The sequence below is a fragment of the Triturus cristatus genome, chromosome 6 (assembly GCF_964204655.1).
Source record: "Triturus cristatus chromosome 6, aTriCri1.1, whole genome shotgun sequence".
Lineage (NCBI taxonomy): Eukaryota > Metazoa > Chordata > Amphibia > Caudata > Salamandridae > Triturus > Triturus cristatus.
The window spans coordinates 1667569458-1667592327 of NC_140589.1; the positions used below are offsets into that span (position 1 = coordinate 1667569458).

Genomic DNA, 22870 nt, shown 5'->3' on the forward strand with positions numbered 1-22870 from the left:
GAAATCCCGGTGTGTCCTGCAGCCAGCAACCTCGAAACCCAGGAGGACCTGCCTGCCTTCACTTCCAAAGACTGTTTCTCCCGTGAACACCGGACTTGTTCAACTGCAACCTCTGGCAGCAGCCGGAAACCGCAAATTCAGCCCACTCTGCACCCGCCGAACCCGGCCCGAGCGGACCAACACCACGGCGACCCTGAACCGAGATCCCGCGACCCTGACCTGCCTCAAGCCTCCAGCCGACGCCTGCAGCCTAAATCCAGAAGGCCCCCCTAACCGCGACCAGGAGCTGGTAAGAAGATCTGACCCCAAAAGGCACTCCTGCACCCGACGCCCCATGGCCTTGTGTGCCCAAACCAATGGTCCCTAACCAACCCTCAACTTCCCAACTTACCTCTCGAAGTGGTGGTCGCACCCAGTAGTCCTTCGTCTCCCTGCCTGCAGTGCTTTTGCAAACCGGAGGTTCTCCATTAAAAACAACAGGGCGCCCGACGTTGAAACAGCACTCTGCACCCGGCCGCCTCAGTGCCGCTGAGGGTGCACCTTTTGTGCTACTTTGTTTCCCCATTTGCCCTGACCTAAACCCTAGGAGCTTTGCTGCCACAACCCATTGGCCTGCTTGCCAGCAGCCACCAACCGGAGGCCCCCTATCTCCCATTGGATAACATTGGGCCTCAACACTCTGCAACCTGCTGCCCTACTGCCGCTGAGGGTGTAACAAGAGTGCATCACTGACTCTGGGGGACCCCTGAGTCTAACCCCAGAACCTTAACTCCCACAGTCGATAACTTACCTGTTTTTCCTCCATAGGATAACATTGACAATTTTCTTCCAAAAAGTTTCTAAGTGTGGAGTTTTGAAATCTAAAAATACTCTTTAAAAATCTCACGAATAACCAAAACGTATTTACTTACCTGTTTGCAGGAAATGTCCCAGTGCTGAATCTAGGTATCCTGCACTGAGTTAGAAAAGTAATGTAAAAATTAACTTAACCAGTAATTTACTGAAAAAGCCTTTTCATTTCAATGTACTGTATTTGCTAAGTATTGCAACCTACTGCATCCCCTGTAAATCAAACGGAGTACAAGTCCTATTGCATTTTCGAACTGTTCTACAACCAGCAACGTTATTGTTATGCTTAACACTGTCCTCTGATACTGCCTTACTGCTCGACCACTCTACCACAAATAGAGAGTAAGGCTCTATCTAACTTTAACCTCTGCCTACCTCTGGGGTCACCTGGACTCTATACACACTATACCTCATTGTGGTGTAGTATATATAGAGCAAGTTTCCTACACCAATCCTATGTTATCGCAGCATAAGAGAAGCTCCAGTATTGGAAGGAGCAGCCTCGCTCAGCGATATCAAGAGCACTGTAGGCCTGCGCATTCTGTAACCCAGCTTTCTAAGCCAGCTAGGTTAGAGAAGTTTAAAATGTGCATGTCTGACTGGCGGTCCCAAGACGGCCGGCCAAAGAGACATGCACATTTTAATGCACACAGTTCCCTGCTGTTGCCACTCAGCAGCACTGGCCCTGCCCCTTCCTGACACTTAGTTCAGGATGAGTTGCTGAAAAATTAAATGGTAATAAATAAACGTTATCACCATTCATTTTTTCAGCTCTGGGATTTGTGGGGCGATGCTCCTCCTCTCAAGTAGAGGAGCTGCCACTGGCCATGACCCTCATAACTAATCTGAAGTTCCTTCCCCAATGCTGTGGCAGGAGCCTAACATCACAATTGGTTTTTTTTGGTACAGCTTGCTGTCAGCCAGCCAGTCACTGACTGAAACCAGGGAGGCAGGCTGAGGGCTGTGAAAGTGCACCCGCTTGTGCCCTATCAGAGGATGGAAGGTCAGAAAGTCGACCTGTCACCAAGATCCACAACTGTTAGGTATTTTTGACACCATAAACATAGCCGAGCAGTTGAGTCTTTAAGCCTGTTCTAAAATTCAGATGATCAGGTTGAAGGTGAAATGAAGTTTCAGAAGGTGAAGCCTTGATAGAGTAGGAAACTACCACCAAAATGTTTGTATTTGAGTCAGAGGGTGTTTAGCAGGTTTACCTTTGGCTGGCAATAAAAGAATAGCTTAGTGAGGTAGTTTGGAGCAATGCTGCAGGGTGCTTTGTGGATCAAGCTGAGTCTTTCATTCAGTGTGTTGTGTGTGTCTCTGTTAACAACCCCTTTGCTTGTATGCCAAATTGTTAGATTCATTGTCTCTCAGGCCTCCATACAGAGCTTCAGGGGCATTATCTCCACTTGTGTTATACTTGTCAGCTGGTGATAGACAACGTTTCCTTACATTCCAATCCATGGAGTTGCAGGGACTGGTGTTCCTTAGAAGATGTCAATCTCCTGTTTATCGTAGGGTTCCTACTTTCTCAGTAAGACTGTGCATTTAGGCAACATAAGCTTCAGAATTATATGTGACTGAGTCCACTCCTACCTTCTGAATATGTTTACTTAATTCCTGGCTAGCTCACTCTGCACCATCTGGGCCCCCTAAAATGACAGGGCACTAGATGGTATCTGTAACCTCAGAACCTGACAACCCTGACTCCCCAAGGAAATTTTTCGAAACAAATCTTACCCTTTCGTTAGTAGCTGAGACATGCCCAAAGAGAGAGACACACCAGAAATACTCAAATTGGCATTTCAAACCTTTATTGAAGCAATTTGATTCTTGCATAAAATACGGGCACTGCAAAGATTAATAGATAGAGCAAAACCATGTCACCAGCATTACAAGATTTGTGAAAAAAATGAAGAGTTCAACCATTGTGCATTTGCATTGGATTATATGAATACATATAACTGCACTCCTACCTAGCTCTACCTATCCTATAAAGGATATTGTGTGTGGGTCTGCCAGAATACCATAGAATGGTCTAGCTCCCCATTTACCTGCGAACATGTGTCTTCTGGCAGCCAGCCTTATGTAGAACAGGCTGCCGTCCTTTCAGGATGGTAACGGGTTTCAGCTGGGCTAGAATTTCACCATGGGGCGACCTCGACAATCCCATCAAAATGCAACTCTCCCTAAACAAGGGTTTGATACAGCTTATATATTAAACATGACCGATTCTCTCTATGCCAGAGATCTTATCTGGCTGTCATTATTGATTCTACCCACTCAGGGCTGTCGCCGAACAGACAACAACAAACAACAATATTTTGAAAAGTGAACTTCGTCCTTGTACAGAATGTACCAAGGCCTGATAATTTGTCTACGAAGAAGTGTAAATGTAAGCAAACCATTTTCTAAGAACATTATCCCATACAGGCACACAAGCAAATGTTTGTTAAAAGTAATTGTTTAAAGGATGTCAACTTTAAATGTGAACATGTAAAATTGAGGTGTTTGCACCCAGGTCCTATGTAACCTCATGACACTGTGCTTGGACTTCAAGCTTGTATATGGCTCCCTAAGACCCCATGCAACCCAGTTTGCTACAGATGTGAAAGACAATAATGGGGTGTTACATGATTTTATTTCCTCTCTCACTACGTTTTCTGGTTCCTGAATGCTCAGAGCCTCCTCCTGGTACCTATCATTGCCTTACCTTTTAAAGAGAGCCTTCTTTTCATGCACCATGGTAGGGCTGTCCATTTGTCACTTGCATCATTGAACTTAGCTACCTCGTTACTGATCGGATGCTCTACCTGCCCTTGGTGCTTTCACGAGCAATGCAGAAGTTTGTCTTTAAGCCGAACACCATTCTACCAGTTGTAAATGTCCAGTGGCTTGGATTCTGCCAGTAAGCCCTTCCCAATAACATTACTCCATTATTCTCTTTCTGAGATTCTGTCTCGTCTTTTGTGTCCCGTGTGGCTAATGTAGGTTTCCAAGTGGGTCCAATGTAGCAATCACAAGAGTTCACAGAAATTCTCGTAGTATTTTAATTTACCTTAATAGCAGTTGCTAAACAGCATTTTAAGGGCCTTCACATCTGTACCTTCCACCCAGACAATCTCTGGTATTTTGGGATTTTAATATAGTGCTATCTTAGATGGCTCACAAGTCTTTTTCCCCTTGTGTTAAAGAAGATGGCTTTTTAGAAGGCAGTGGCCTCTGATTCTTTGTGGATAGTTATGGTCCCTTTCTGCTCATGACTGCTACATGGTATTTCACCGCCATGACAAAGTTATGCATTTCCTTATGAGGTCTTCTATCAATATTCAGTTAATCAGAACATGGGTTTACCTGACTTTTGCCTCAGTTCTTACTCCGATACTGAGATGGTCCACACAGTGTAAATATTTGGACTGCTCGCTCTCTGTTTGAGTCATGTTTTATAGGAGTAAGTTGCCAGGAGAAGCAATCTGTTCTGAAAAATCAACGCTAGCTCTTTAACTCACCACCCTCACTCAACAATCCTATTATTAATTTTGTTTTCATGTTTTATAAATATGTATTTTTTTTATTATTTCCTTGCATTGTCTCTTCTACCTCCATTTGCCTGTGGCTATTTTCTGAAAACCCCAGTTGGAGAGGTACATTTGTCCTTCCTTTTTGTCAGATTTTACTGATGTCTTGGGTGTCTCTACTCAAGAATCACTGTCACCTCACCCCATTTAATATTGCTGGCAGAATCTGTGAAAAAAGTTGCTTTAGATTAAAGGGTTTTATTTCTTTGTCTTCAGATGCCGATGACGGGGCAGTCAGCCCTTTTGTCTGTGCTTGCAGCCCGCATGCCTCACTCTACAACTGAACCAGAGCTTCATGTGTGTTGAACTGCCTGCTCTGCCCGTCTGGCCTTAGTCCATGGTTCTGTTTTACCGCAGCCTCTTCATCAGTCTTGCAGTGTCCTCCATTTTACAGTTTCCCAGACACGGAGGGGAAGCCTGATTGCTGTGTTACCTCGAGGGGGATCTCTTACTACCTTACTGCTACATACTCGGACGTCTCTACACCTGGAGTCCATACTTGGAAAGGATGTCACACCAACAGACCCCAGCAAATGTAGTAGGCCCAGTACCTCCAAAATTGCTTATCATTTGCTTTATGGAACTGTGGAATGCTATAGGTTTATTATCACCAACGGTTTTCCGTCTCATGACAAACAGAAATCTCAGCCCTCCATTGCTTTCTGAATGCCCTTCTGTTTTCCTGAGGGCTAAAAGAATAGGGAGCTTGTTCCCCTAATGTGATAAGGACCAAGGCAGTTTCAGTGACATTAAAATACCATGTCACTGAAACTATCTGCATAACGTTTGTAAAAAAAAAAAATCTATATATGTGGATCTAGATCTGATGCTCATTTCGATCAAATCTTAAGGCTAACATTCTAGGGTCTTGAAATGTTACCCATTGCCTTCCCAATAATATTTGAGTTAATATACAAATCTGTTGGAAGGCAGAATGGATTTTAGAGAATGTATAGGTTGATCTCTTTTGTGATTCTGGTACTGCTGGTTTTAGGTGTTTTCTCCTGGCAGCACACCTACCAACACCAGGATAAACATGGCTGAAACATGTTGACCATACAACAAGGGATATAAGAGGACCATTGAAGTCCCGAAAGATATCCCGCATGGTTTTAAAATTGCCCAAGGTCACCATAGAATAAAGTACCATATCAGGTGGTAGACCTTGAGACCATTTTGAATCACTTGCACTTCACGCTCTAACAAAAAAAACAGCTCTGCTGGAAATCTGGAATCAGAGCACACCCGGTGGGCACTCGGCACCCAGGGTGGGAACCCAATGATGAAGCATGTCACCAACTAGGTTGAAGAGTGAGGGTTCTTTCAAAATAACCCAAATGTTCCTTTTTCAAAAGGACTAAGAGCCTTGAAAACACCCAATATTATGTTGGTAGTGAGTTAATTCTTTATGTTTTGAAATTACTAATACAGGTGAAGAAATGAACTTCCCCTTCTCTCTCTCTAAATTAGTTTTTTGTCAAGGAATCACCAGTTCATTTAAACAACAGCCGTACATTAGGAGTCACCATTTAATTCCTTGACAAAGCCAGTAGGCTTGCGTTTTATAAATTGTTTGACCCCTTGACAAAGCCAGTAGGCTGCCTTGTATATTGGGGTGATGACCCTGTGATAAAGCCAATAGACCTGCCTCATAAATTGATGTGGTCACCGTTTGATAAAGCCAGCAGGCTTGCCTTATATATTGATGTGGTGACCCCTTGACAAAGTCAATAGTTCTGCTTCATTTAAGAAGACGCCCCTTTATATTGTGATGTTCTATCTAATGTAGGTAGGGGTATTGTGATTTTGGGGGTCATGACCGTCTAGTGGCCAAATGTGATTTCAGAATGTCACCAAAGCTACTTCCATTGACATTATCTATATATTTGTAAATTAATGAATATTATTTAGGTGTGTGTGTGTGTAATAAATGTACGTGTCCTTTTTGAAAGAAGAATCTCTGAGTGGACAGTCATTAATTGAGTGCTGTTATTGCATGACAGTAAATGGAGGTTACTAGCCCACACCTACCTTCATTAAGTAGGCCTTGGACTGCTCTGCTTCGCTACCCTGAGAGAGTCAAGTGCTACAATGGGGTACTTGATTCCTAGTAAGGAGACAATGGTGAACTAATTACTTGCACAGGCCTCACATCCTGCTCAGCTAATAACCAATTTCTTACAGTCGCCAGTAGAGACAAGACGCAAAAATGGATCTAGATAATATGCAAAAGACGACCATAGGCATAGTTTTACGTTTACGTTTTTATTTCTATTTACACATGCTATTTGTATTGCTTTGGATCAGGTGTGTCAAATAATAAACAGTTTATAAGTGTTCAGCCACCTGTTCAGAATTAATAAGCAACATTTGGGGATTACTTGATAAATTACAAAAAGGCACTTATTTATTTTATACATGTAGGACTGAGTTATAGTATACGTGTTCCTTTATTATTTGTAGCTGCATGAACATGGGTCATATTTCTCTTGGTGCTTTCCTCACTCCATAAAAGCTTTTTTCAATTATAATCATAACCATAAGCGTAAACAAAGCAATAAATATACCACATCAATATACAACAATAATATAATGATAATAATGACTAAAAGGCATATTACACTAACATGATGACGACCTATAAAGCCCTACAAAACAGGATACCATAAAAACATGTATAAGCATTCATCAGTCAGCCATTAGAGAGTTAATCAAGCCTATAATATCTCAATCTCATTGCCGCCCTTAAAAACAAACTACTTTAAAAATAATGTGTTTATCTGATAAAATCTGCAGAAACATGAGAGCCGTTCGATCTAGTAAGAAATTCCTTGATTTCAACAGACGAATAATAATCATTTTCCTAGGCAAACAAAAAATAACTTCAAAACATCACAAAATGTAGGGTATCTTGTCGAGGCACATTATCACAGCTGCACAGTTCCAAAGAGCCCGGTGGAGTCCAAACACTAGGAAAAGCAAGTAAATAGTGCAACATATTAAATCTGAAAAATTGTATTTCTCTGCTCTTTTACAATTAATAAGTAAGGTTTCATATACTGAGTCAATTTTAACAGCAAATGTCCCTTTACAGAAGGATTCTTCAGTTCAGTCTGCTCTCTGTGTAACAAGTTCCGTCCCATGAAATGGTGCCTCACCCATTTCAACTCCGTATTAACCATGGTTTGGGGACTAAGAAATAAATCCTCCCTTCCCCAGCTTTTAAAAGACTCCTTGATATATGATCCTAGCAGCATGATCAAGTAATTGACAATCCCTGAGGATCAGCCGAGTTTACAGCTGGTAGCATTGAGGATTATCTTTATACACTGACTATTACTGAGTAGACCACAAGGGTGGCGAGCCCTCCCTCCCTGCTACATTTAGGCGTCAATGCTGGCCCACATATCAATAAACAAATCAGGTGGAGTTCCATCGGATCAGGGGCCTTATTTCATGATAGAGCTAGGATACCTTAAATAACTTCATCTAATGTAAAGACAAGGTTGGAGTTCCCTGTCACAGGCCCTCCCACTTCGTCCTTTGCTGAATCAAGCATGAGTTATAGACCATTTCAAAATGTTGTATCCATTGGTCCGCTGAAATATGATGGCTTAAAGAAGGTCTAGTACCATTTACCAAACTGGGCTTGTTAATCACCTGCCTGAAGAGGGAACTGTCTTTACTAGCACACGCTTGCGCTAGATCTTCCCAAGCTGTATCTTTTAAGGCGGTTTTACTTTTATTAATTCCAATTTGTATGCCCTTCAAGAGGTGGCAATATGTTCTGTATCTCTTGGCACACATTTTAGAGCCTCCTTCCAGTTTCATAGCGCCCTAGAGCAATTCTGGTCGAACCATTTTTGTTTCAAGTGACACAGTGTTTACAGTGGGTACATTGAGTAAGGTGGATACCTTGTGGGTGCTTCCCACATATGCGGCTAAAATCACCCCATTTGAGGAACATAAGTCCAGACACCTCATAACCTCTGGACTACAACTAGCAAACAAAAAGACCTTTTAAAGCTCTTAACCTCCAACTGTGACCACCTTAATCACCTACCCTGATTTGTTGGAGAAATCATCCCTTGTGGTCCCGGTCAATTCCTAGTACAACAACTTAACCCATTCAACACTAAGAAGAGAGGGTTAGGATCACTAAACGCACGTGCACTATACTAAAATTAGAAATCAGTTTATAAAGTGGTGCTGAAATAAAAATGAAATCAAGTATTGATGCACAGCTCCTACCTTTAAAAGTAGGCAATATGCAGGGATTTACCGAATTAACCAATTTCTTCATAGTAAAGACAAGGTAATAATTATGTAAAATTGCATTAAGTTCTGGGCCCTCCCTGCTGTGGACCATATGTAGCCCCTGTTCCATGATAGCAATAAGAAATCTTGGGGGTTACTACTCGGCTTGTCAATAAGGGGGCTAGCAGACAAGCGGATAATAAGGGGCATAGGAGATTCAGAATGGGCAAGTCAGTCACCAGAGTTCAAATTGCTCAAGGGGGCATATCTGTTGGCAGTCCTCAGAACTGGTGGCATAGGTGATGCGGGAGTCGATTTGTTACGAGCGCTAAGCTGGGGCTGCACAAATATCCAAGAGGCAGAACATATTGCTTCGGGTTTGTAAAAGAAACCAAGCAGATAAGCCTGAAATATAGAAGGCCTGCCAGTTCTAAATGAGATCAGGGTGGTATAAACTCGTGCTACAATGGTGGGCCTATTAAAATACTCACTCATCACTGTTATAATGTGTACCTTATAAAGTTCCAGTCAAAGCAGGTGCAGAGACAAAATTCCTGAGCAGGCAAATAGACAAAAAATCGCACTTTACGGACATGCAGCTGACCATGAAGACTATTCTTCTGTCAGGGTCAAGTCTGTTATCCAAGTTTCTGTTCACAGGTTTTGATCATGTTCAAGGAGGCACCAATTCCTCTCCACATGCACATAATAACCTTAATGCCCTGTTCCTGGTTGTAGTTTATTTAGTGATTTATTCTTCCAGTGCTGTAGCAACATTTGAATGTGACATGCATCATTTGATTGTTTTTTAAGTGATCAAATGTGTCTTTTGTGTGCAGATCCATATTTGCAAGAAAAGAGGCTACCAAAATGCAGGAGTCATAATGTACTACACCAGAAGGAATGGCAACACAGTCACCTAATCCTTCCGGAAATCCAGGTAGAAAAAAGTTGCCTTCCAAAGTTTGTAATTTATACGTTTTTTTATGACAGCCTTTTAAAGGATTGTTTGGAAAATTTTATGCAAAGTTACCTTTAATAGGGCCTTATATTTTTTTATTGTTTCGAGGATGTGTATACTGGCACATTGTTTTTTCACTAACACAAATACAGGTTTGTCACAATATCTTATACAGAAATATCGTCTGACATTATGATCATGACTATCGTATTTTAATTATCGCTTACAAAAATATTGCTCACTGGCTCTAGATTTTCTGTCAGTAACTCCAAGGGGGTGATATTTTTGTAGGCAATATTTAGAACACAATAGGACTGTGGTCTGGTAGTGTTGGCCGATATTCTGGTACCCCACCCAGATACAATTACTTCTGTATAATTTTGTGGATCAAATGTTTGTGTCAGAAGATAAAAATGCATAGCAAAAAGGTCTTTTGGTTCATTGCCTGAGTAAAAACTTGTAAACAGTGACAAAAACGGAACTTTGCAGGTATTCACAGTGAAAAACAATGAAGCAAAGAGAACTGCTCCTGTAAAAATCAGGAGTTATTCTGCTGGCTAGGGTGGGGAAGAGAAGAGAACAATCCCGAATTTTAGGATTGGGAAAAAACAATTATTCCCTGTCAAAAAAGAAGTTACATGTACAGATACATATTCTGCTACAGTTATCCCCTTAGTATCTGAAGAGAGTACAACATGTTCATGTCTTCTTCATCACACCGTAGACCAGCTAGTGTGGCTGGATAATCCATACCAGAAAAGATGCTACCATATCCCTAAGTCGGTCAGTCTACTACAGCATCGAACCCCTGTGAACAGTAAATAAGGTATCATTTGTCTCCCAGATATGTCCTGTGTGTTGGTCTTAGATGTCTATGATGCACATGGCAGTCTAAGTAGTGGACCACCATTGTGCCATTTCCTACTGAATATTGATTGCTTCAACTTACTTAGAAAATATCTAAGTTTAGCATTGAATGAAAGTTATTCATCTTCTTAGTACCTTCCTCCTATAAGAGTGGACGTTCATTGGTAGCTTGTTAGAACCTGACCAAATGATGTTGTCTCACTACTTTAAAGAGTTTATTCAGCTTGTATTAATTTTGAACATGTTACACAGCAATACGACAAACATTACTGTCAGTTATAACAAGAAACAGAAAAACCCACCCAATTCCTTCCACCTGCCTACTTTCTCACCGACGTCAAAACTCATCCGCAAACTGCAATTTCTTCTCTAGTGCCCCTTCTCTTCTGGATTCCCAAATTACCGGAGCATAGTTACATCACGTTCCTGGATTCCATCAACAATCCGTAGGGCCAGTAATCACTTAGGGCATCTGAGATCAATGAATTCTCTGGCCACATAACTTATTAGGCAGCCCCAGATCTTCTCCTTGCCTTGGGTGCTAGTTGCCATTTTTGCCATACCCAGCAGGATCATATCCGCAGCCATCAGGACTCCAAGGTTGGCACTGTTGCCTTCCCCCCACATCAGTAGTTTTCCCTGCTTTGATGCAAAGTTTACGTTTGCTGTGGGCCTGCCTTTTTATGTATAATAGGTAGATTCCCTATTATGGGCATTCTAAAAGGGTCACAATTGCTCTTCTTTCTCCAGAAATCTTCCATTTGGCGGAAAGACCATAATATGCAAGATATGTTGGTACTAATCCGCAGACTCTCCATCACTTGTCTCTTCTTGCTAAGTCCTTCAAATGCAGTTGTGCCATCTTGAAATGCCATATGTATACTTTTTTAAACATGGATTCTCTGCCCTTAGCGTGTCTGGCATGATTTGTGTTTCTAATGATTATATCCTGTCTTGTCTAATTCTGCGCCTAACTTGCATTCCCAGGCTATTCTGTGCCAACTCCCGAGCAATTATATACTAAACTCACATTCCCCTTGGTCTCGTAAGCATTTCTCCATTGGAGTAAGGTTCCTAGCTTCCTCCCTCAAACTGGACTTTCTTGTATGTTTAGTAATACCACAGTACCACTACTATTATACCACAAAATGCTGTTCCCAAGCCTACATGCAGAGACCGCTGTATTTTTTGTATGTGGGGGTCTTTGTACCAGTTGCGGAGATCTTCACACACGTAGGTATATTTTTTAGTAGTGAATTTGGGAGGACTCTGGGGTAATGACTGGAAAATTAGAAATTCTCACTACTGAATTGAACAGATGTTGAAGCCCACCATCGCAAACAAAGCCACCCTCTTGTGCTATACTTGTGCTCAAGAAGTTACAGAATAATAGTGCAAATAAATACAAAGGTCTCTAATAAATGAATTAGGTAAAAGGAAGGAAACTCTTTAGGTTTAGATTTTATTGTTGTCCCCTTTTTTAACTGGATATGAGCTTGTCTCTACTTTCTGGAGCTGGAGCAGACAACAGTTCCAGGACACCTCTCCTCAATTGACAACTCATCCAATAATTAAAAATGCCCCTTTATGATTGGCAAATAATGTCTTAGGTGGGGTCTCTTTATGTGCTATTGGTTTTACGGGGACTTGCCGCCTTTAAGCAACTTCTTCCTATAAATATGTGTTTGAGAATTACTCATAACATAATGAAACTTGTGAATCAGTTAAATAGACGGTGTGTGGATAAAAATATGTAGGACGATATAGAATGCAATGATTACATCTATTTATATTTTGTGTTGGCAGGTGGATGGAGTATACTTGAGAAGGCTTAATTTTTGCACCAAGGTTCCCACTCCTGTTTTGAAGATGTGAGACGCCAGATTCAAGCGAAAAGTACCAGCCTGCAGAAAGAAGTAATATTCCTGCAAATGGACATGTTCCGTATCTAATACACACACGCTGTTCCTCAGGAATTTCTGTTGTAAGAGTACGCCAAAGAAAAGGAAGCAGTTATGGAGGACCAACAAATATATAGGAGCAATCACACAAATAGCGATTATGATACGCTCTACTACCAACAGCAGCAGCCCGATGTAAGCAGAAATTTGAATCACAGCTACGGGACTCCAAGTGCAAGCTCATCCCAATCTTCTCCCGTGTCTCCTCATTTTCCTCAGGATTCAAGGGATAGCTCAACATTGAGTGCAAGTTCAAAAAGCCTAGGGCTGGGAGACTCATCTACACAAACAACCTGGCTGCAATCAGGTGTTGGTGATGTTCAGTTGCGGAACAACCTAACGGACCAAAGCAGTCAAAATATGTTATGGAGTTCTCCTGGGCAGAGCCAATCTGATGGCTTTCACTGTTCATATCCTTCTCAAGCTAATGAAACTAGTTCGCAAAAAATGAGCAGTGGAGTCCTTCACAAATTAGACTCTTTCACACAAGTATTTTCTACCCAGAATTTACGAATCCAAGCAAACAGCGTAAGTCAAGGCCATCATAGTCAGTCATCCCTCCTGGACATTGCCAGTGACAGTGCTCTTAGACAATTGCTGTCACAGAAACCTGTCACTGAGCAGCCATCAACTCATCTAAATGTGCAGAGATACCAACAAGTACCACAGCATATTCATCAGAGTTTTGCGAATGCTCCACAAAATCATCTCATGGGATCTCACAACCAGCAGCAGGACTTGTATTACAATTATCCACAACAGTTGTCTCAAGTGCAGCCTCATTCTACACTTCAGCAGGGACATCACCAGGTACAACATATGCAGGGGCAGCATATGTTACCTCAGCAGGTGCAACAGCCTCAATATTATTTTCAGCCACGCTCACAGGAGCAACAGTATCACTCTCTGCAAGAGATGCAGCAGCAAGTCCTACATCAACAACAACAAAGACAGTGCCCTGTACAAATATCACAGTATTACCAAACACAGACAGTTATGCAGCAAATCCATCAAGTGGTCCAGCTGCAGCAGAAGCAGCAACAGGAGCAACAGCAGCATATGCATCTGCAACCATCATCATATCATAGGGATCTGAACCCAAATATTGCACAAGAGACTCACCAGAGACTCCCAAGTGACTCTAATGATCAAGTGAACCCTATACAACTTATACAGTTGGGAGCAGCACCTCAGTATCTTTACCAAAATCCACAGCAACAGTTGAAGCATTATTACCAAGAGAGTTCAAGGCAGCATCAGCAACCTCAACAAAATGTCACTGAAAAAAAACAGCACTGTCAAGAAACTGGATCTCACCTTCTCATGGGTCCGCACACAAACCTCTCTACGTCAGACCTAACGGAGCAGCAAATGGGGCAGCATTGCACTAACTTGGTAAATCAGCCTCTTCCTTCACGCCCTGTTACTCCCATCCTCAGTAGCAGAGGGACGCAGCAGCAGTCTCCAAACACCACATGGCCTCAGGTACAGTTTATGGGTAAATAAGCCTTATAATCAAAAGAATGAAGTGATGAATTTACTCTACCAGTTGAGTGACATGTGATGTAAAAAACGGTGGAGACCGATGATTATAGATGCACAAGGGGTTTGCGTCACAAATGATTTTGGATACAACAAGGTGTTAAAGTTGCTCAAATATCCTGCATTATTGTTATTTTACAATAGCAAGAGAGCAGTGGACTACAGTAAAATAAGATCACTGTGAAATGCGACCTGCTGCTTGTTCCTTGTGAAATTCATTATGAGAATGTTTAGTGACACACTTTTAAACTGAAGATGTTAATAATAAGATAAAAAAATCAAATGCTTGCAAATAAACCATTACAATTAATGGGGAATGCCCTGCTTTGATGCACACTGAATATCTTAAGATAGAAAAAATGCCATTAGCCTTCAGATGTCAACTTTTTCTGTCTTGAGTAAACCCAGTATTCTGTACAATCCTTGTAAGTCTAATTCATTGTGTGTTATAGCTTGGGTGTGTGCCGTTTCGAAACCAACTTTTAAGGTATCCTGTGGTCATATTCAGCCTCCGAGATCACAAATAAGTCAACATTAATACATTGTAAATTGATGTTATTCTGAGTATCAACTGCTGAGCTGTTCTTATTTCAAACCATGGGGATATTAGTCGCTTGCAATGCTGTGCTATGCTTTGATAGTCTTCCACACTAAGAGGCCCGCCATCTGACAACAGGGTTGACCAGCGGATTACCAGTGGGATTAGAGGTAACAATTTTGCAAAACTCAGGTTGCCTCCGTAAATATTTCATATCTTGGAATAAAGCCAGGAGAGTTTGTACCTTTATTCAGTTCAGCCTTATAACCGCAGTAGTGTGGAAGCCAAAGTTCAATTGCTCTTGAGTAGGCTAATGAGGCAAGCAGATTGTCCAGGCGCCTGCTTACAAGACGCTTTATCTGCCTTTCTTAAATGAAGGGAAGCTCAAGGTAGTACCTGGGTATTTGATTTTTTTACAGTTGTGTAACCTTCGGCAAAAGGAGCTGTAAGTTTTATTTGTTTTTTTGTATTGCTAATCCAGTTGCCTTATTTTTTTATAGACTGTTTTGTGGGATTTATTAAATACATGTGAAATTAGCTCACTTCTGTTGAAGGTTTGAAGGATAATGAAAAACCTCCTAGTTATCGTAATGGAAAGTTTCAATTATATTAAGGACATTGATGCGAGGATTACACTGTCTTTCTTCGCTTTATCGTTTTTTTTTTTGTAAAACATTTTTATTGGCATTTATAAACAATAATACACGCAGGCACAGGCGGTATCGCCATTATCATAGAGGCTTACATATCAGGAGCGCCCAGTCACAGCCCTTTCGGTCTCTCAGTCTCGTGGGCCCTCAGGCCACTCGCCTCTACCCTGAGTGGGGCTGCAGGTATGTGTCCGGGACCAGCCTCTGGGTATGCCCTACTGGAGCGCGCAGTGATCGCCTCGCCGCATGGGTGCCGTGCAATGTGATTGAACCCCTGTGAGGGGTGTCGCAGAGGCTATAGGGTTGCAGCCATTAACTAACTTTCTTCGCTTTATCGTTATACAGCAGCCATAATTCATAACTTTTATAAGCAATAGAAAAAACTAAACTATCTTTCCCATGAACATCAGGGAAAAATTGTATCCAACAAGTCCATCTCGTCACACAGTCACATAGTAGGTTGTGTTATATGGTCCTTCTCCCTTGCCTTTCTCCCTCTTTCTTCTTGTGACGTTCAGCAACTTATCCTTGTCTGTCACTCCTGTTTGGACAATTCACTTCTGTAAACAGAGTACATCATTTACATAAAGAACTAGTCTTACAAGATCATTCATTGACACAAATCCAAGTATTAAAGAGCACCACATTCACAATCATCAGCAGTATATCAATAATGGTCAACTAGTACCTTAATACAATAACCTGTACCTTCTGTGTACAGCGGCTAATTGATACCTGTGTACTGTCTCCAAAACCCCGGGAGGGTAAGGCCATCTTCATGATCCATGCGTGGGAAAATCCGAGCCTCTGTGTCCATTCCATAGTGTAATTGAAACTTTCTGTTACGATAGCTAGGACGTTTTTCATTCTATCTCAGGACCAGAAGTGGGAATTACGTTAGATTAACGCTTACTTACCACTACTGAGGTCATATCTCTGTCAGGTTCAAAGTAAAACTGTCTAAAAATAGAGGCAAAGGACCAATCTGTAGCATTTATTATATCTTCTAGCCCAGCACCTAGTAAATAGGCTTTAGATGCCTGCACAACTTATAGAGAGGGCCCCAAAAGTGCTGGTATCAATGCCTGCCTCTTGCATCACCCATTTTACCCACTGGTAGTGGTGGTGGGGAATGAGACCACTGTGATGGAAATAAGCAGCTGTCTCTCCCCAGGAGGGTGAAGTACCTCCATCATGTCCTCATATGCTTTGATGCATCTTATTACTCACAGTTTATCGTTACCATCAAAAGAAGGATAAAATAACATTAGAGAATCTGTTTTTGCCCATCAGATGATGTGGAATGTACAGGGCACAGACCTTTCGAGACCCATCTAGAGGAGATTAAGCAAAGCAACATATCCAGATTACCTGAAAACTCATTCCTTGAAAAGTACCTGTTATTTTTTTATCAAATGAACAAGTAAAGAGCCTATTCACATCCCAGAGGAACGAATATTGCCGTTCAAAAGAGGTACTAACAGAAAACTGCTCATTATCTTTCTTACGAAAGGATGTTCTCCCATCGGACCGGGTTGAGGCCTGTTGAGATAGCAGATATGAACAAATTTACTGACCTGTAAGCCATCACTTGTAACACCAATTCTGAGAGCAAATTTAGAACCTTTACAGTGTCGGACACCCTGGGATCCACATTCCTTTTAACACCAACACCGCCATCTTGTCCAGGAAGATTTGTATAATCTGCCTGTGGAGTTTGCACAGGCTTTAGAGAGGAGCTGTTAAGCTTGTTCCGCAAATCCTGAGACTTGTTATATTTTCCTGTAATCCACCATACGATGAGTCGTAGCACCAGCTTGTGCTTATTTCCTGATGGATTGTGTAGGAGATTCCAAAACAGAGGTAGGCGGATTGGAGAATCCCAAGAACGTTCCATCAGAACTGAATACCAAACTTGAGATTTCCACAAAGATGTCACCAGGTCTGCTTGTTGTCACCTCACTTGTGCCGATATGCGGGTTATCATTCAGAATGGGAGAAACGCATATTCTGAGTCTATGCTCCAGTCTGCCACCAATGGGTCCAGCCTCCAACTGAAGAAACTGTTGAATTGATAGTCAAGCCTGGAGGCAGACAGGTTCTGTGAGAAAGGGCCCCATCTATGGGACAGGGTTTGGAATAACCAGGTTTACCGTTTACTTCCTCTTTGGAAGTTCCGAGAAGATATTCCACTATCATGATATCTAGTTGTTCAGACAAAAGTCCCCAAAACCCATGACCAAATCCGAGAGGTCTTTGGACCTCGTTCCCCCAGGCGGCTAACCTAGCAAACTGCTGAAACATTGTCAATTTTTAGTATGATGCCGCATTGGGTCTTTGGTCCAACACCAAACCGCGAATAAGCAGGCCTGAAGTTGCAGACAGTTTATGTGGAGTCTCTGTTCATGAGATGACCAACCTTCACCTCTGGAAGGCCCCCACAGCGGAGCGCCCCATCCAGTTCTACTGGCATCGTATTTGATAAGTAAATCTGGACTGGATCTGAAAATGGCTCTCTCGTTCCATGGGTCCATGTGTGTGAGCCTACAGTTCATCTCTTCTCTGGCTTCATGCGAAAGAGGAATTGATTCTGAATATATTAGACCTCTCAGCAGGTGGTACGTTTATAGACTCTAGCGCCCTGTAGTGGAGCGATCATGGAACTAGAGCCTGTATGGTAGAGGAAAGGAGGCCGACTACCCTCACTATCTGGTGTGGGGTTGTCGTCTGGTTCAAAAGAGTTTTCTTTAATTTTTTTCTGTTCTCCGCATTTTTCCTTGATGGCAGGCTCAGGATGGCCTCCTTGGGGTCCAAAATGAACCCTAGGAATGTGAATGTCTGGGTGGGTGTGAGATGATCACAAAATCCAGATATTTCAAGAGATAGACCGCAGACGGTAGATGTTCTGTTAGTCTGCATGGACATTGGTCCATCAGGAGGATGTAGTCTAAATAGACAATGAGATGAATTACTTTGTGTTAGATTCGGGGATCTCTGGTTGGCGCAAGGTTGCCCTTGTGTCAAGCAGGAACCCTCTCCTCCACGTCAGGGCGCAGGATAACCCCTCGCGAATGACCCTTGCTCACCCTCTAGGTGCGTGGCGTGAGCAGCCAAGGCGATTCCTCAGGCGTTGTTGGTTAAGCACTTACAATCGTACACACAGTAAATACATCAATCCCCCCAGAAACAGACACCAGACTTGGATATATATAAAAATACGCTTCTTTATGCAAAAATAAGGTATATATATCTCAACAGACTTATCACAAGACCAATAACGTTTTCGCTAGGCCACCAGGTTATAAAGCAGGCAAATGTTCTTTGTTCGTAGCTTCAAATGGAGACCTTGTAGTCTCTTGCAAATGTTACTTGTGGTTCCAGTACTCACAGAGATCGACTCCTGCGAACGGGGAAATAAGGCGTTGCGGGCCCCGAGCCCGATGCTGGAACTTCTTTCGTGATGTGGAGAGTCAGCACAGGTCGGTGCGACTCTCGGCTTGGGAAGTGTTCTTGGGTCCTCAATCAGCAGGTGTAGGCACGTAGGCAGGCGCGGCCAGCGACCCTTTAGCACGGCGGTGCAAGAGGGTCTCCACAGCGGGGGCGGCGCGGCCAGAGATGTCCGGGGATAGCGAAGCGGGGTCGCAGGGCACGGTCAGTGCAGCTGGATGACCCGGCGTAGATCACAGTCGTCGGACGGCTTCCGGCAGGAGGGGTGATAGCGCGTTCAGCGCGCTCCAGTAGCAGGCGGTGACAGGGATGCAGACGACCTGGCCCGGGGACAGAGAGCGGCTCGGGACGGAGCGGGGCTCTCACGGGTTTGAGGCAGGCGAGCTTCTGAGTGTCACGGCCCTAGGAGGGGCGATGAGGGGCGCAGTCTCTTTTCCAGCGGGATGCCCACACGGCTCGAATTGGAGGATGAGCAAGAAGCACAGAGAACCCACTGGTCCTGGGGTTCAGTTCAGGGGGCAAGCTCGGATCAAGCCCTTGGAGAATGTTCAAGCACAAAGTAGCAAAGTCTTTTCAGTAAGTCTCTTCCTCTCCTTTCTCAGCAAGGCAAGCAGCAGGCCAGCTCCTCCAGCGTCTTCTTCTCCTTCTAGTCGGGCAGAGGTTCTTTGTGGTAAACAGGATTCTGATTTCTTAGGAGCCAGGCTCCTACTTTTATACCATGATTCTTTTGTTCTTTAGCGCCAGGGGGCCTAGGCCTGGCTCAGTCCAGTTCTGGAGCACTTTGTTATGGTGACTCTGCTCTTTCCTTTCAGCAGCAGGGCAGAGACATCAGCCGCCCCACAGGGGGTGGCGCCGGCTTTGTGGTGGCAGAGCACAGGTCTATTCAAGAGTCAAGGTGTACTCCTCCCACCCATCCAGGTGTAATCTCTCTACCCACCACCTGGCAGCCAACCTGTCTCTGGGGATCCCCCCACCCTGCTCCTTACTGTTGCTAGGCAGAACACACACACACACAGCAGAGGCGGACTGAGATGGTCAGGTCAGTAAATACTAACTTTCTAAAAGTAGTATTTACAAACCCAGGATATTAAAATAAACTTGACTACAAGAAGTATTTTATTATTCTGAGTTCAGGCATACCAAACTTGACACTCTACCATGCTCTCTGAGTCCACTGGGGTCACAGCGTTGGCGTGATCCCAGCAGCCCATTCTGGCCTATGGAGAGCAGGTAGCCTTCAATAGTGAAAAACGACAAGGGCTGTAATTCACTACTAAGACATGCCACACACATCAGGGCATGTCCTACCTTATGCCCACAATGCACCCTGCCCGTGGGCCTACCAGAGGGGTGGCTAATATGTCGGTAAGGGAAGGTTTAGGGACTGGCAAGTGGGGGCACTTGCGCAGTCAGCGCGACGGTCCCGGACCGCGCACAGGGTCTGCGGTGGCAGACCCTAGACACACTTTACAAGGCCGCTTCCGTGGGTGGCGCAACCAGCGCTGCAAGCCCACCAGCAGCATTGGCATTCACGAGCCCTGGCACCCCTGGTGCACTTTACTGGGGACTGACAGTGAATCCAATAAACCAATCATGGACATCAATTACAGGTACACTTTACTTAGGGAGCACTTGCACTGCGGCACGGATTAGCCGTGGCGCAGTGCCCTGAGCGGACAACACCAGCAAAACAGTCGAGGCACACCATCAAAAAGTGGAAGGGAAACTCACGCCAAGGTGCCAGGTCTAACACTTTGGCTTTGAGATATTCCATTGCCGGCTTCAGCCCCTTGGTAAAGCAGCAGGGTGCCGATGACAGACCGAAAGGTAGGGAGTGGAATTCAAACACCTGGTGTCTCCTTTTAAATTGTAGAAATATGTGGTGAGGCCTGTAAATGGGAATCGAGAGATATGCATCCTTGAGGTCCAGCCTCACCAGCCAGTACTGTGAATGCAGTAGGTCGCTCAGGAGGTGAATCCCCTCTATCTTTAAGTTGCAGAACACCAACCAATCGTTGAACTTTTTGAGGTTGATGACAGGGCACTGACCCTCATCCTGCTTTTCCACCAGAAATAAGTTGCTGAGGAGACCCCAAGGGGTGTAGGCATGAAGGTGATACAGCTCCTTTTCCCAAGAGCACCGTCACCTCTAGGTCTATGAGTTCTATGAGGGAGGACTTGTGGTCCGAAAATGTGATGGGAAGAGGGTGCCTGTTCTGGCGGCAGAGAGAGTGGTAGAACTGATCTGGAAGCCTCGCACCATTTGCAACACCCATGCAACGGACGTGAGCAGGCACAACTTGTGCATGAAGAGCGCATGTCTGCCCCTTACCCTTAACTGGGAAAAAGGGGTAACAATTACTGTTAGAGGCTCCTTGTGTTTTCCCTCTGAAGTTTCATCCCCCCCCCCCCCCCCCCCCCTCTTGTCATGGGAGAAGAATCCTCCAAATTTGGCTGAGTCCTGCCCTCGTCTGAAGCCTTGACATCTGTATATTGGTCGGGAGGCAAATGGACATGCACAGCGCCCCCTGCCATGGCTGGCCCCAGTCAAAACCTTTGGGGCAAAGATTCTTTTGATAAAGGCCAACGTCTTGTCGAGGGAAGTGAAGGTAGCCACTAACTTCCCAATTTATTCTCTGAATGGGTCCCTTAACAGGCCCCCTTGAGCTAATGTTCCTTCTTCCAAAGTGGCTAGATCTCCAAATTTGGGGTCTACTTTGATAAGAAGTGTGCAGCTCACAGTTCGCGTTGCTGAGAGGATGATGGCCCATTTGGCCAAGCCCGATAGAACCTCAGGGAATACTAGGCACCTGGACTCTTTTACTTCCTCAGCCATTTCTAGGATTTTTGTCAGGGGTCCTGTAAATTTCAGGAGCTTATCCTGACATGGCCACAAGGAGCGGGTCACGAATATATGTCAGGAATGTGGCCAATTTGTTGTCCATTTTGGGCGCGAGACACACTTTCCCTTTCGATGAGGGGCAGGGGCATTCCGCCCAGAGGCGGGTGTAAACCTCCATGGCCAGAGGTTTCCTTAGGAATCCAGTCATGAATGCCTTTTCTGTCAGGGACCATTCTGATGAGCAGGGATGGAGGTAATCCTCTGGATCCAGTGTATCTGCTGTCAGGGAACCAGAGCGGGGGTAGGGTAAAGGTGGAGGAGTTGTCTGGGGAGGGGCCCCATGGTCTGTTATTACCTGTGTCCTCATCTGAGCCTTCTTGGAATCAAGTTCGGAGAAGCAAAAAGTGTCAGGGCTGCCTGCGTCTACGCCTTGATTGTGTTTAATTTTTGCCTTCACCTTCCTGGGCATTGCCCTTGGCTGTCCCCGAGGTTGCGGGACCAAAGGTCTAGCAATGTCTTCCCTCGACAGTTTCTCACCAGCTGTTGTAGGGACTTCTCGTAGGTAGCCAAAGCATAGGAGACAGCCTTATGAATAGATGCATCCACCGCATCACAAAAGGCTTCATCAAAAGGAAAATATTGCATTGCCTCCTCCTAGAGGAGTGAATTATCAGATTCATTTTTTTGCAGCAAATATGGCACCAGTAAGTTTTTGGAGGCCCTTGGGTCATTTTGCTTGAGGCTAAAGAGACCTGGGACACCAACAACACCCTTAGTAATGACACAGGTGAACTGCCTTTGTCTGTGTCCTCAGCCTTCTGAGGTGCTTGTTATCCAGTTGCCAGCCAGCCTCTACAAGGCGTGTGCCAGGCAATTACACACCCCTCCAGGGGGTGGCCGACTCAGGAGGAGCGGAGTTTATACTCAGGAATAGGGCACGCCGCTCCATATTAGGAGAATATGTGGTTGAGCACACAGATTGTGGAGGCAAATAGAGTGGTGCAATGGTAATGACCGCCTGCAATGTCCTCTGCCTGCCGGAGGACTGGCTCGCATCATGTGTCCCCACTGAGTCGATTATCACCGCTTAAGACCGCAAAGGAGTAGTAAGCACTCCTGCAGTGTACTCATGCTGTTTAGGGAATAAAAACAGTTGAAGTAAACAAACAGAATAAATTGGCATCACAACCCAGAACCCAAAAGGAGAGAAACCTGGGTTACTCATCTGAGGGGCTGTGGATCAGTAAAAAAGAGGGGAAATGACAAGGGTGGAAGGACTATATAACAGCCTACTCTGTGATTGGATGAAATTGTTGGATAACATTTTTTCTTGACGTTCATAGAAAAAATAGATTGTTCTTTTGGTTATAAATGTTAT

The 22870-nt window shown here is 44.0% G+C and overlaps 1 protein-coding gene across 3 annotated transcripts in view; it reads left to right on the top strand.

Annotated features, from left to right (window-relative positions):
- Positions 1-22870, top strand: part of TRERF1 (transcriptional regulating factor 1) — a 753074-nt gene that overhangs the window by 326048 nt on the left and 404156 nt on the right. Inside the window, exons 1-3 of one of the 3 annotated variants that reach the window (XM_085612832.1) lie at positions 4644-4962; positions 9524-9624; positions 12319-13958. In XM_085612832.1, the coding sequence (XP_085468958.1) occupies positions 12528-13958 (1431 nt within the window). In that variant the 5' untranslated portion in view covers positions 4644-4962; positions 9524-9624; positions 12319-12527. Of the gene's footprint in view, positions 1-4643; positions 4963-9523; positions 9625-12318; positions 13959-22870 lie in introns of those variants that run through there. The other 2 variants (XM_085612831.1, XM_085612833.1) reach the window with 2 other exon arrangements.